Here is a 14946-nt window from a genome sequence, read left to right as displayed (position 1 = left end):
CTGAGCCAAAGTCAGGTGCTTAACTGACTGAGCCACCCAGGAGCCCCTTCCACAAAATACTTTTAAACAAAGGGGGAAAAAGGTGTAAGACAACACCTTAATTAAGTGATCAAACTGAACATCATCAATAACAGGACAAATGGAACCATGTGCCACCAAATAGGATGCAATGAGGAAAACAAGCTCATATCTGTGATATCACAAATTGAGGAACTATGCCAGAGGGAGACTAAGACACATAACAGTGTTAAATTTTGCTATAAAGGATATTACTGGGACAACCAGTGAAATTTTAATGTAGTCTAGAGTTTGGATGGTAGCAATATATCAGTGTTAGTTTCCAGAATTTGATGCTTACACTCTGGTCACATAGTGTCCTTGTTTGAAGGAAATATATACAAAAATACTTGGTATAAGGGTATCATGTCAGTAACTTACTTTCAAATTGTTCATGAAAAATGGTTCTTTGTCCTGTATTTGTAACTTTCCTGTAAACTTGAAGTTGTTTCAAGTTTTTAAGAAAATACTAGCATTTGAAACTTTGATCTCAAAACTTGGATTTCATTAATTAAGACACAACCTTAAAAACAGAATCAGGGACTTCATAGGAATTAGCTACTCTGCAATGAAATGTTTGTGTAAGGTAAGGAAAGTATCAACATTATTTATATACTAGCTAGAAACACTGAAAAAGCATAATCATAATAAATGTCAGTGATAAACACATCCTTCAAAAAATTAAAATAGTTTTCATATGATCCACCAATTCCACTGCTAGTATACACCTAAGAATATTCAAAAACATAAGTCTACAGAAAAACTTGCACATAAATATTCACAGAATTATTCAAAATATCCAAAAAACCAAAATAACCTAAATGTCCATCAACTGATGAACAGATGAACAAAATTTGGTATTATTGGAATTATGTTCATCAATAAAAAAGAAGTACTGACACATGGATAAATCTTGAAAATATATGAGATGAAATAAGCCAGACACAAAGGTCACATATTGTATGATTCATTTGTATGAAATGTCAGAATAGGCAAATCCATACAGACAGAAAGCAGATTGGTGGTCCTTAGGAGGCTGGGGGACTGGAGAGTTGGAGAAGGACAGTTAATGCTATGGGACTTCTTTTAGGTGTGATAAAAATGTCCTGAAATCAGAGATAGTGATCGCTGCACAACTTTGTGAATATACTAAAAACCACTTAACTCTTCACTTTAAAAAGGTGAATTCTATGTTATGTGAATATCACAGTAAAAAAAAAATCCAGTGAAAGTTTAACCTAGTATTAAATAAGTTAGAAATCTATTAAAACGTATAAATAAGATGTTAGAAGTTTTAAAAACATGACAAATATAAATTTTTGTCAGAAGCCAACATTATCCTACAACTTAGTTCCCTTAAAAACAGGGACTGTACATCTACATACCATCAATAAATAGATTAAAAATATAATTTTTAGGGGCAACTGGGTGGCTCAGTGGGTTTAAGCATCTAACTTTGGCTCAGGTCATGATCTCACAGTTTGTGGGTGTGAGTCCGGCATCAGGCTCTGTGCTGACAGCTCAGAGCCTGGAGCCTGCTCCAGATTCTGTGTCTCCCTCTCCTTCTGCCTCTTCCCCACTTGTGCTCTGTCTCTCTCTCTCTCACTCAAATATAAATAAATGTTAATACATTTTTTTATTAATTTTAATGTTATTTTTATATTATACCATATAAGGTACCTTGGAGTAAATAGTCAACAAGTGGACCTTTATGGATAAAAGTATAATAATTTGTTAAAATATATTTTAAAAATTAATATTAAATGAAAAGATTTATGGAGCGCCTGGCTGGCTCAGTTGGAAGAGCCTAAGACTCCTGATTTTGGGGTAATGAGTTCAAGCCTGTGTTGAGTGTACAGATTACTAAAATAAATAAACTTTAAAAAAATGAAAAGATTTATATATCAAATTCATGAATAGAAAAACTCAATATCATTAAGATGGTGATCCTCCCCAAACTGACCTTTGCAATTTAACAGATTCTAACATACATGTAAAGGATAGGCCGAGAGAATTATGAACAATTACTATGCAGTCAGAATTCCCTACCAGGTATTCTGAATTATAAATAAATGGGTCAATCTCATCTCAACACCCATTAAATAATGACTGAATAACATATTGGGTAGATATCTTTAGTCCTTTTTTCTAATATATGAATAAGCAAAAATATATGTAAACTCAAATTAGAACCACACTATACATACTATTTTTAATCTGCTTTTTTCATTTAACAATAAATATATCACAATCATTTTCCCAATCTGTAATAGCTTAATAATCAACTTCCAAGAACAATTTAAACAAGGTAACAGTAGTGATGGAGAAACACATTAGTGGACTGCACACAGCAAAAGGAATAGATCCAGGGCCCAGATCTATACTAACCTGCAACTGTCTAGGTCAAACACTAAGTACCTAAGAGAATTATTATAAAGCTAAAGTTTAATTAAAACTAGTTTTGTGAGTTTACAACAGAACAAACCCTTTCATATTTTAAAACTCAATCTATAGCAGAGGTAGCTTAGCAGATCAGTAGGGAAAGGATGCAACAATTCTATAGGAAATGATACCACTTTCTATGGAAAAGGGAAAAAAGTTGTGTGTATTTTTTTTAGTGTTTATTTATTTTTGAGAGAGAATGACAGAGAAAGCACAGGTGGAGGAAGGGCAAAGAGAAAGGGGTACAGAGGATCCAAAGCAGAGTCTGTGCTGACAGCAAAGAGCCTGATGCAGGGCTCAAACTCAGGAACTGTGAGATCATGACCTGAGCCAAAGTCAGATGCTCAACCAACTGAGTCATCCAGGTGCCCCTTATGTGTGCATTTTTAATAATCACAATGACTAGGGGGTGCTACAGGTATTTAATATAAAGGGATTATGAATACTAAACATCTTGCTACACATAAGACATTTCTGTACAATAGCCACACCCAAAATGCCAAAGATCCCCTTGCTCAGAAATCCTGAACTAGTCAGTAAATGGTGCTAAAAACATTCATTATATACATGGAAAAATGCCACAGCATACATACTATTTTTAATCTGCTTTTTTCATTTAACAATATATCAAATCACTTTCCCAGTCTATAATAATTTAATAATCAACTTCTAAGAACAATTTAAACAACAAGGTAACATTAGTGGTGGAGAGACTCATTAGTGGACTGCACACAGCAAAAGGAGCAGATCCAGGGCCCCAGATCCATACTAACATGCAACTAAAAGCATTAACCACTGTATGCATAAAAGCAAAGGAAATACTGAAAGAGTAAAAAGTGATGAAAAATATTAAAATGTAAAGAATCCATGAAAGAGAGTGAAGGAATGAAATCTATTGACAAAACTGATAAATCCTAACTCCCAGGATAGTCTGGAAAGCACTTGATCAGACCAATAACATACAACTCACACCATATCCCCAGGAGAAGTCCGAGCTGCCTTCGGTGGAGATCCCTGTGCCTGTATAACTTGGAAAAGCAGATCTTGAATTCCCAGTGTCAGCTGACGTAAAAGGTGATTCTTGTGTGATGTCCGACTCACTAAATGCACAATTTGGAAGGAAGAGAGAAAAAAGAAAAATTCTTATATTTCCTCAAGTTTCTGAAGCATTAAGTATTCAGCAATTTACTAGGTGACAAGCATATACACAAATATATCTTACAGAAGCAAAAATAAATGAAGAACTTGGCAATTAAGCATCATGGAAAAGTCCTACCTAATTCCTGCAAAACTGATGACAGTGATTCTAAATAATTCTAGTCATAGTTTACAACAACTACTTTAACATTCTACTTATAACATCTACCCTTGAAAACTAAAGACATTTCAGAAATATGAAAGTAATATCTGAACTTTTACAGTTTACCATGCACTTTTGTAGATATAATCCCATTTATTCCTCACAACAACCTGGTGATGTAAAAGTCAACCTTATTTTAAAGATAATGTATTGAGTTCTAGGTTTTGAAATTAGGTTTATGATTATAATTTTTCTATGATACCACACTGATTCTCAGAAGCCTCTTTGAAGTTACAGTACCCTCTTTCTTAAAATGATAACTGCAGCTAATACCATATGCCAATCACTGTGCCAAGTTTTACATACTTTACCTCATTTATCTTTACAACACTCTTTAAGAGATACTATTATCTGGTAGGTAATTTGCCTAGTGTTACGCAGCTAATAAGTGGCAGAACCAGGGTTAAAAATCATATCTGTTAGACTCCTCCTGAGTCCTGGCTTTTAACTATACCATAGTACTACTTTTCAAGGGTTATAAGATGATGTTTTCCTTAGCTGTTCCAGAATAAAAGTTGAATGGTACTGAAAATGTGATAAAATGTGTTTCATTAGTTCAAGATTGGCTCTCAAGTCTAAGCCAAAACAACAACAACCAAAAAACAAAACAAAACAAAAAATCACTTTTGCCATTATCCAGTATAATAAGCAAACAAGTACAGTTTGTGTTATTACCTTTGGGAACTTGTATCTTTTTCATGGCCGGCATTGGTAGAAGAAATGTCATCCAGCTGCTCAGGAAGGGGATGATGATTAATCGCATGTTTTGTTAGTCCTTTCCTGTGAAAGATTTTTTAAAAAGTTATATTTCCTGTAAAGAAAAATATATCCTTTTCAGCAACTTGACCTACAGGTTAATCACCTACTTCCCACTGTTCTGGGACTGCACTGTCCAATACAGTAGCCACTGGCAATTAGCAGCTAAAGTGTGGTTAGTCGTTGTGATGAGCACCACCGCGTGTTGTGTGGAAGTACGGAGTCACTATACTGGACACCTGGAACTAGCATTAGACTATATGTTAACTGGAATTTAAATAAAAACTTTAAAAATTTGGTTACTCAGAAATGGGATGTGCTTTAAGTTTAAAGCGCACAAAACTTTGAAGGCTTAGTACAACAAGAACGTGTTGCTCATCAATAATTTTATCTTGATTACATAGTAAAATGATAATATTTTGGATATAATAGATTAGAAATATATTCTTAAAATTAGTTTCATTGCAAATTTCAGGTATAATGTAAGTTACAACCACATACCTATTAGCATGGCTAAAGCAAAATATGGTAATAACACCAAATGGAAGCGAGGATGTGTAGAAACCAGATACTTATACTCTGCTGGTGGAAATATAAAATTGGAATAGCCACTCTGGAATAGTCTCGCAGCTTCTAATAAACCAAAACACATGCATTTACCATAAGACCTAGCCATCCACTCTTGAGAAATGATGTCAGAGAAATGAAAATTGACATTCACACAAAAATCTGTACACAAATGTTCGCAGCAGTTTTATTTACAATTGAAAAAATGGAAACTGAAATGTCTTTTGATGGGTGAATGGTTAAACTTTGGTATATCCACACGAGGAATAATATTGAGCAATAAAAAGGAGTGAACTACTGATACATGGAACAACTTGGATGGATTTCAAGGGCATCATGCCTGGTGAAAAAAACAATCTCAAAAGGTTACATACTATATGATTCCATTTATATAATGTTCACAAATGACAAAACTATAGAGGTAGAGAAAAGATTAGTGGTTACCAGGGGATGGAGAAAGGAGTGGAAGTGACTAGAAAAGGGTATACAAGGACATTCCTTGATGGTGATAAAAAAGCGATCTTGATTGTACTGGTGGTTACACAGATCTGTAAATGAGACCAAATTGCGCAGAACTGTATAGACACATACACAAAACAGTGGATATAAATACTGATTTATAGTCTAGTATTATGCCAATATCTTTTCTTGGCTTTGATACTATACTAGCTACATAAGTTGTCATCACGGGGAAAACTGGGTGAAGGATTCATGGGATTCTATGTACTATTTTTGTTACTAACAGTGAATCTATAATTTATTCAAAATAAAAAGGCAAAAAATTAATTTTATCACTTTCTACTATTCTTTTAATGTGACTACCTGAAAATTAAAAATTATGTATGTGGCTTGTATTGTATTTCTATTGGACTGTGCTGCTCTAGAGTTCAACATGTATATTAGAATAAACTAAGGGGTCAATTATTTTATATAAAAATCTTAATCTATAAATTTTCCTCCCCCACAAAATTCTGTAATAGAATAAGTTTACAAACATGATAGACTAAACAAAGTACACAGGCTTCTTTATAAAACGTCTTCTCATGGTCTTTAATATGCCAATATATATTATAAATCTCTAATATTCTTATTTCACAGGAAAGTGAAGCACAGAGAGATTAAGTAACCTGCTTAAGGTCATATGTCTAGGAAGTTATGGAGCCAGGATTCAAATGCAAGTACTTTGGCTCTGAGGCTTCTCAGAGCAAATGAATAACTTGAGTTTTGTGAAATTGGACCATTTTTATATATAAACATAAAGCTAAGGGCCCTGGTAGTAGAGTTCGTATTTTAAATTATTTCTCAAATGGTAGGGATGGACAGATGGTTAAGAGACACATGAAAAAATGCTGAACACCACTCATCAGAGAAACACAAATCAAAACCACAGTGAGATACCACTTCACACCTGTCAGAATGGCTAAAATTAAGAACTCAGGCAACAACAGATGTTGACAAGGATGTGGAGATAGGGGAACACTTTTGCACTGTTGGTGGGAATGCAAACTGGTGCAGACACTCTGGAAAACAGTATGGAGGTTCCTCAAAAAATTAAAAATACAACCCTACAACCCAGCAATTGCACTACTAGGTATTTATCCACACTTGATCTTAGCCAAAAGGCCGAGAAGTGATTAGGTATTTATCCAAAGGATACAAAAATGCAGTGTTTATAGCAGCACTATCAATAGCCAAATTATGAAAAGATCCCAAATGTCCATCATCTGATGAATGGATAAAGATGTGGTATGGATATACAATGGAATACTAGACTTGGCAATCAAAAAGAATGAAATCACCATTTGCAACAACGTGGATGGAACTAGAGTGTATTACACTGAGTGAAGTAAGTCAGAGAAAGACAAATACCGTATCATTTCACTCGTCTGGAATATAAGAAACAAAACAGATGAACATAGGAGAAAGGAAGGAAAAATAAGGTAAAAACAGGGAGGCAAACCGTAAGATTCTTGTATACAGAGAACAAACTGAGGGTTGCTGGAGGGGTGTTAGGCGGGGGTATGGACCAAAGGGGTGATGGGCATTAAGGAGGGCATTTGTTGGGATGAGCCCTGGGTATTATATGTAAGTGATGCATCACTGGATTCTACTCTTGAAACCAATACTGCATGGTATGTTAACTAACTTGAGTTTAAATAAATATACTTTAAAAAAAATGTTAGGGATAGATTTGTGCAGAGCTATTAGTACTCTTCTTAGTCAACAATCCTACAACCAAAAGTTGTCTTTGAGACAGTGGTAGTAAACAGAACTGTGGATTCCAGCTACAAAATAGATTTTTTTAAGACATTTTTTTAGTCTGTCAAAGAAATCTCTATAAAATGACTATTAGATAATACCAAAGAATATTAAATATGATAACATTGTTTTTATATAAGAAAATGGATTTTTAGAGATGCATACTGCAGTATATAGGGGTGAAATGACAGTGTCTGGGATTTTGATTCCTTATTTACAGATGATGGACAGAGAGGCTGAAAAGAGATGAAGAAGATAGGTGTAGCAAATATATTGATTTTTGATAATTATTGAGTGTAGGTGATAGGTAGTTCATATATCATTCACTATATATTTATGTTTGAAATTTATCACTTTTTATTAGTGTCAAAGCTGTTGAAAATCACTTTTTTTTAACTCTTTTCAATATCTGTAATTTGGAGCTATTAGGGAGAAAGGTAAAGTTATTTCTTCAAAGCAAATAATCATAATGCCAAAAGTAAAAATTGCTTTTATTTTACTGTCATTTAGATACATATAATCTTCATTATTTTCATTATTCACATCATACGGGCTCTTCTAAAGAATCACCTTTCGAGAGAGTGATTTTCAGGGAGTATCAAATCAACGACAGAGAACAAGTAACAGAACTATACTGGATCAGTAATTCTGGCCCACTAAGTGCCTACCAGCATTTTTTTTCACAAAAGATTTTTTTTTGCTATTTTCAGAATGCTGAGAGCTAATTATAAAAGCAGACTTTTAGCTAAGATCTGTTCCCTTTATTGGAAAATGACTTTTTTCTTCCTACTTCCTAAAAAGCTTATTATCTGAATTGCTACTGTGTAGTAATAGATATCCTATTACTTAGTAGATAGTAAGCTTTTGTAAGGCAAGAAGAGATCACAGATTTTCTTGGAATGGCTATTGTACCAAGTGAAGATGGGAAGGGCCAAGAAAATTACCAATTACCTGTGCCATCATTTCAGATATATTTTAGGTAAGGTGTTAGTCCTATAGTACAGAAATGAAAGCTCAAATATTTAGTAACCTGCTTAAAAGTCACCTGGCTAGAGAGGAGCTTAGGCAGAAACCCAGAGTGACTGAAAATTCCATGCCTGTTATTGCCATGGATACTTAATATATTTTTTAAAAAATTTTAATGTTTATTTTTGAGAAAGACACACACACACACACACACACACACACACACACACACACAGTGTGAGTGGGGGAGGGGCAGAGAGACAGGGAAACTGAGTCTGAAGCAAGCTCCAGGCTCTGAGCTGTCAGCACACAGCCTAATGCAGGGCTCGAACTCACAAAGCGCAAGACCATGACCTGAGCCAGAGTGGGACACCTAACCGACTGAGCCAGCCAGGCGCCTCTATACTTAATATTTAATTGACAAATATGTAGTTCCTAAAATTACATAGCTCAATGGAGGAAAAAGTTGGGATTTGAGGATTAAAAGGCCACGCTCAAAACTATTGGTTACATAATCTTAGGATGTGTAACCTTTCTGATATTTCATCTTCTGAAAAACTGAAAGATAATCATACCCATCCTACAGCATTGTTGCAAGGATCAAAATGTGAAAGTCTTTTTGAAAGTGTAAAGCATTAATAAATGTAGGACATTATCATTACTTGCTAAATTACAACACCTCACCAAAGGTGGAAGATGTGTATTTAACTGAATATTTGCTCTGTAATTAAATATCAGAATCTTTAAGTTTTGCTTTACAAAAGCAACAGAATGTAATGGTTATAACCAAGGCTTCAGGATTAGATTGACACCAGGTTTGCATGCTCCACTGGTTTCTGGCTGTGTAATCTTTGGCTTGCTACGATTTTTAAAAATCTGGAATCGTTGTCTGTAGAATGTGCAAAATAATATTCTCTATTCTGGTATCCTGGCTAATAGGATTAAGTGAGCTAATGCATGTAAGCACCTCTGCTAGGTGCCTGGCACTAGATGTATTTAACTTTTTTGTGGTACTCAGTCAGCTATTGGTAACTTCTCGATTCGTCAGTGGCCACTGACAGTGAAGCATGAAGCACTGAGTAAACAAACTACAAATGTCATAGGAGACCCAGTCCCTGAGTTCAGGAAGTGCAGCCCAAGAGGGCCAAGTCCTAGGGCAGCACAAGAGGCATGCCCTTAGCTGGAGATGTAGGTGGAAGAGGAGCGTCCGACAAGGCTGGGAGGGGACAGTTCGGAAGATTTTCTTTCTCCTACCACGGGAAAGGAAAGGTTGGAAGCGCTGCTTGGGAAGGGTCCCCAGAGCGCCCACGGCGCCTCAGCCTCCCCCGGCCCGGGCTAGGATGGCGGAGCAGTCCACTCACAACTCCAAGTTCTGTGGCACCGCCTTCCGGGTGTATCTGGAGATCATCCTCCTCTTTCTCCTCCGCCGCGGAGGGGGCGGGCACGCCAGGGTGGGGGCCTCGCGACTCGGCCCTCCCTCCGGCTCCGGCCCGGCCCCCTCCCACCACCTTTCGGCCCCGTCACGCCCCGTCGCCTAGACTCCGGACAGCCACCTCTCCAGGATCCCCACCCCTCTAGTCCTCCGCCCGCCCTGCGTCCCCGCGGGGCGGAAGTGACGAATGCACCTGGGTACCCACCTAACGTTCCCGCGGACGCGCAGCAGTGACGCTGCTGGGAGTTCCGGGGCGAGCGGGTATTTCAGGGCATCCGCTTGGCCTCAAGGGCCCGAGAGGCGTCTGGCCTGACCTTGGGCCGGCCTTGGCCTGCTACTGACGCGGTAGGAGGGGCGGTCGAGGAAAGGTGCCGCAGCGGAGACGTGAGGGGGAGGCCCGAAAATCGTAAGCGGGATTGGCTTCGTTTTGTCGGGTGGAGGAAGAAAGCTTAGTCTGAGTAAAGAGCACTGTACTCCAGCTCAGCCTTCTGCATCGTGGTCTCTTCTCTTTTTGTGCTCCGGTTTTCTCACCTGTACAGCAAGGAGTTAGCCTGAGTGATCTCGAAGTTCCTTCCAGTTCTGACACTAAATTCTTCATTAAAATGTGTGCTTGGCAGTATGGGGTGGGTCGACAGAATTATCTGTTCCTCTGGGTTAAGAGCCAAATGAGGATTTGGACAGACGGCGGTGACTGTCCGGATGCAGGTTCCTCTCGACCTCGGTTAATTAGTCCATTAGAAAACCGAATAAGGAGAAAAGTCGAACTGTGCGTGTCTTTACCAAGCCTCATCTGGCAGCAATAGAAAGCTGGCACTTTTGTTTTAAGGAAATCCCTTAGAAAATAAGGAGGGGTCTTTCCTACCTCCTCTTAATATACCGGAGCTGTACCCCCTGAGACCTGAAAAGGGAGCAGTTTTAGGACAGCTGTAGTATCAAGAACTAAGGACTGATTATTTGGGGTGAAATGATAGGCCATGAATGTTTTTTATTTCCCTATGCGTACAATATTCATTAAAAAAAAAACAGACCGAAATTCTGCAGCATAAGGGAGGTTGCTCTTAAGAGCTTTTAAATAATAGCAGTTTAAATTTAGGGAGGGTTTTAGAAAACAGTAACATTCTCATTCTACAGTTTAGGAAAAAGCCCCAGAGAGAGAAAGTGACATGCCCAAAGTGACACAACTAATTAGTGGCAGAAGTGGGACTTTTGATAGTATTGAAACATAAAGTGTTATTGCAGTATATCTCAAATACACTACTGCTAGTACAAGGGCAAACATTTTATTTTAATTCTTACACACCTATTTGGGAATGAGATACTGGATTTCCACTTACTGTATTATATCAAAAGTTCCTTTAATAAAGTTTCAAGTATGAAGAACATAAACCTCATTAAAAGAATATTAAGTAGGTGTTACTATTAATACTTGATCAAGTCAAAAAATTAAAATGATAGCATGTGGATAACAAATTTAGAAAACAATGGAATCATCTATGATAGTTCGGGAATTCGGATATTCTACATTATTCTATATGGTTTATATTATTGAAACTTTAAATGTAGTTTTCAAAGAATGGAGGGAAATGTGAAGCTTGCTACAGTGGAAGACGCTGTGGAGTATCGCTTGTTCCTGATACCAGATGAACCAAGGGACCCAGAAAAACACAAAGAGATTCTTCAGAAGTATATTGAGAAGATAATGACCCACTTTGCACCCATGCTGGTCCCCTATATCTGGCAGAATCAGCCTTTCAATCTCAAATACAAACCTGGAAAAGGTATGTCTCTTTTACTTATTTTCATTTGCTACATGTGAGTTTTAATTCTGACAACAGTGATGTATAATAGTTCACAGTTCATTCAGTGTTGTCAGGAGACTTATAAACTGAATTTTTTAGATTAGTGATGCCTGCCTATAATCGGTTAAGCCCTTAACCTAACCCAAACAAAAATTTTTAAATTCATTTGATGAAAGCTTTCTAATAGTAATTACCTTAGAAACGAATACATACTCAACAAATCCAGGCAGCTGCTTCCTTAACCATAGCTTCCTTTAATGGTTACTCTGTATTCCTCATTCTTAATCATGGGTTTCGAAAGCTGCCTTTTTTCATCCATTTGGCTCTACCTGGCTTATAAAGAGCAATAATTGGGTTTATGACCATTATTTGCTTTTCAGAAGCATTTTGAGGTTCCTTCGTGGTTCATGCTTCTTTGTGTTGTTGGTGCTTAAGATCTGATCTCTGGCCAAATATGGCACTTTTTCTTATTTCACATAGCTTTAGTAAAATGACTCTTGAATAGTTGACCAAGGCTCTATTCTAGGGTCTTATTTCAGATCAGGAGTCTGGCATCTTTTGATACTGTCAATCTGGGTCTCAATTTAGTGTTTATCTGTTATCTTTTGGTTGGCAGTTGCCAAATGTCTTCCCTGGTGTTCATTTTATTGAACCCCTGTTTACTGAAACACATGTGATATTTATTGGCAAGAACACATTGGCACAAGCACATCCAAAACCAAGTCCTTATCTTTTTCCTAGAAAATCATTTTTACCCAATATATTCTTGTTTACCTTGATGGCTTTGCTATCCACCTAGTTATTCAAGCTTGTTAGTAGTTCAACATTGTACTCAGCTCTTCACTTCACCATATTGTCAGGCATTAAATCCCACTGTGGTTACTCCTAAAATATGACCTCTTCCTACATTTGCTTAGCTACAATCTAGACCCTCTTAATCTCTTCCTCTGGAAGACTACAGCAGCTACCTAACTAACCTCTCTGGTTTCAGTATCTAGTTCTTCACTGTTGCCAGTTACTCTTGTAAAACACAAATTTGATTATGTCATTCTTCTGCCTAACATCCTTCACCAGTTCCCCATTGCTTCCGGATGAAGTTAAAATTGAAGTTTAATATATAAGGTAGATAAAAATAGACACTCTAGCTTTTCTAGTTGAAGAAATTGAGAGATCTGGAATGAGATCTGGGCTGTTCTTCCCATCTGTTTTGTTTTGTTTTGTTTTTTGCCATGGCAGCTCTAAAAACACTCTATAATGTACTTGTTTGACCCTTAGTCTGTTAATGTGGTGGATTACATCGATTGATTTTCGTATGCATTCCGTTCCATTCCAGGAATAAATTCCACTTGGTCATGGTGTACAGTCCTTTTAATGTGTTGAATTCAGTTTGCTAGTATTTTGTTGAGGATTTCTGCATCAGTATTTCAGGGAAATTGGTCATAGTTTTCCTGTATTGTCTTTGTTTGGCTTTATTATGAGGGTAATGATAGATAGCCTCGTAAAATGAGTTTGACAGTATTCCCTCCTCTTCAATTGTAAGAATTTGAGGAGGATTGATGTTAATTCTTCTTTAAATGTTGGTAAAATTCTCCAGTGAGCTTTTCTCTATTGGGAAGTTTTTGATTACTGATTCAGTCTCTTTCTAGTGATGAGAAGTAATTCAGTCTCCTTCTGGTCTCCTAGTGATCCAGTCTTGATACGATGTGCATTTCTAAGAATGACTCATTTCTTCTAGGCTATCCAGTTGGTTGGGGTACAATCGTTCATAGTTTTACCTTATAGTCCTTTTTATTTCTGTAGTATAGGTTGTTACATTTCCTCTTTCATTTCTAATTTGAGTTACTTGTGTCTCCCTTTTTTTCTTAGTAATTTAAGATTTTGTCAATTTTGTGATCTTTCAATAAACCAACTCACTTTATTTTTTTCTATTGTTTTTTTTTTGTTCCGTGTTTCATTTATCTCTTTTCTAACCTTCATTATGTCCTTTCTGCTAGCTTTAGGTTAGCTTTTTCTTCTTGTAATTCCTTAAGATGGAAAGTTAGGTTGTTGATGTGAAATCTTTTAGAACTATAAACTTCCTCTTATCACTGTTTTTAGTGTGACATCTTTATTTTCATTTGTCTCCAGGTATTTTCTAATTTCATTTCTGATTTCTTCTTTTAACTATTGGGTTGTTTAAAAGTGTATTAAGTTCTACGTATTTTTGAATCATGCACTTGTTTAAAAAATTCCTGCTCCATCTTCCTGATATTCCTAGAACATTTTATTGTCTGTCATGCTTATATGCCTTTGTACATGCTCTTCTCTTTTTCTGAAAAGCCTACTTCTGGTCATTCTTCCACATGAGCAAAGCTCAGGTATTCATCATGCTCACAGAGCCCTCAATGCATTTCTCTGTTCATTATCTTGGTTTTTTTGTTTTTTGTCTTTTTCATTATCTTGTTTTGAGATGGCGTGGTTGTCTGTCATATCCTGTTCAGGAAAGCAACCCTAACTCCCAGCTGTAGTACCTACAGCATAGTCAGTCAATGAATGTTTGCTTAATTGAATGATTACTTGTATTTTTATGTGCACAGACAAGTTTATTTGGTTATATGATTGCTTTTCTCTTGTTTTTAGGAGATGTTCCTGCTCATATGTTTGGCATGACAAAGTTTGGGGATAACATTGAGGATGAATGGTTTATTGTTTATGTAGTAAAGCAGATTACAAAGGAATTTCCAGAGTTAGTAGCAAGGTATTAGTTATTTTAATAATCTAAAGGAATTCTCTTGTTGAAACTGACTACATTTTTGTACATTTAGTAAAAATTTTTTGGTTGTCTGGTGGAAATTATACAAATTTGAGACATAGATTTTGAAAGTGACTTGTCTGTTTTCTTTCTTTTCTCTTGTGATTCCCTTTTCTTGAAAAATTAAAGTACAATGGAGAAGTTAACTTCTAAAATTTTTAAACAAAATCTGCCTATTTTAGTTTTTTAAAAATTATTCTTATTATGAAAGACCAAATACAGATGGTAAACAAGTTCAAACAATACCAAAGGGTGTACTGCTCTTTAAAAAAAATAGAAAAAATTCCATTCATATATATATACGTATTACAGATTTCTTTACTGTGTCTTCCTCTATTTTACTATACCTCTGTCTCTCTATGCATATATATTGAGAAATCATATACGGAAAGTTTTAAAGAAAAATCAGTGAACAGTATTGCAAGCAAAGTAGGTAACACTGTGTTCTAAATCTGTTTAAAGTGGAAACTGATAGTTCTCTGTAATTACCAACTTATGTCAGCAGAGGGCATTTCTC

At 36.3% G+C, this 14946-nt stretch overlaps 2 protein-coding genes across 5 annotated transcripts in view; one reads left to right on the top strand and one right to left on the bottom strand.

Moving 5' to 3' along the window:
* Window positions 1–10003, bottom strand: part of FAM149B1 (family with sequence similarity 149 member B1) — an 81930-nt gene extending 71927 nt beyond the window's left edge. For 2 of the 3 annotated variants that reach the window (XM_029931910.1, XM_029931909.1), the window contains exons 1-3: window positions 9769–10003; window positions 4535–4639; window positions 3470–3599 (exon numbers count right to left, since the gene is read on the bottom strand). In XM_029931910.1, coding sequence (XP_029787770.1) covers window positions 3470–3599; window positions 4535–4639; window positions 9769–9815 — 282 coding nt within the window. In that variant the 5' untranslated portion in view covers window positions 9816–10003. The remainder of the gene's footprint in view (window positions 1–3469; window positions 3600–4534; window positions 4640–9768) is intronic. The other variant, XM_029931911.1, reaches the window with a different exon arrangement.
* Window positions 10004–10068: 65 nt separating this feature from the next.
* The window catches only part of ECD (ecdysoneless cell cycle regulator), a 28651-nt gene continuing 23773 nt past the window's right edge, over window positions 10069–14946 (top strand). Inside the window, exons 1-3 of one of the 2 annotated variants that reach the window (XM_029931907.1) lie at window positions 10069–10245; window positions 11403–11617; window positions 14258–14375. In XM_029931907.1, the coding sequence (XP_029787767.1) occupies window positions 11413–11617; window positions 14258–14375 (323 nt within the window). In that variant the 5' untranslated portion in view covers window positions 10069–10245; window positions 11403–11412. The remainder of the gene's footprint in view (window positions 10246–11402; window positions 11618–14257; window positions 14376–14946) is intronic. The other variant, XM_029931908.1, reaches the window with a different exon arrangement.

The sequence above is a fragment of the Suricata suricatta genome, chromosome 2, assembly GCF_006229205.1.
Source record: "Suricata suricatta isolate VVHF042 chromosome 2, meerkat_22Aug2017_6uvM2_HiC, whole genome shotgun sequence".
NCBI lineage: Eukaryota > Metazoa > Chordata > Mammalia > Carnivora > Herpestidae > Suricata > Suricata suricatta.
This window is presented reverse-complemented; position numbering and strand designations above follow the sequence as displayed.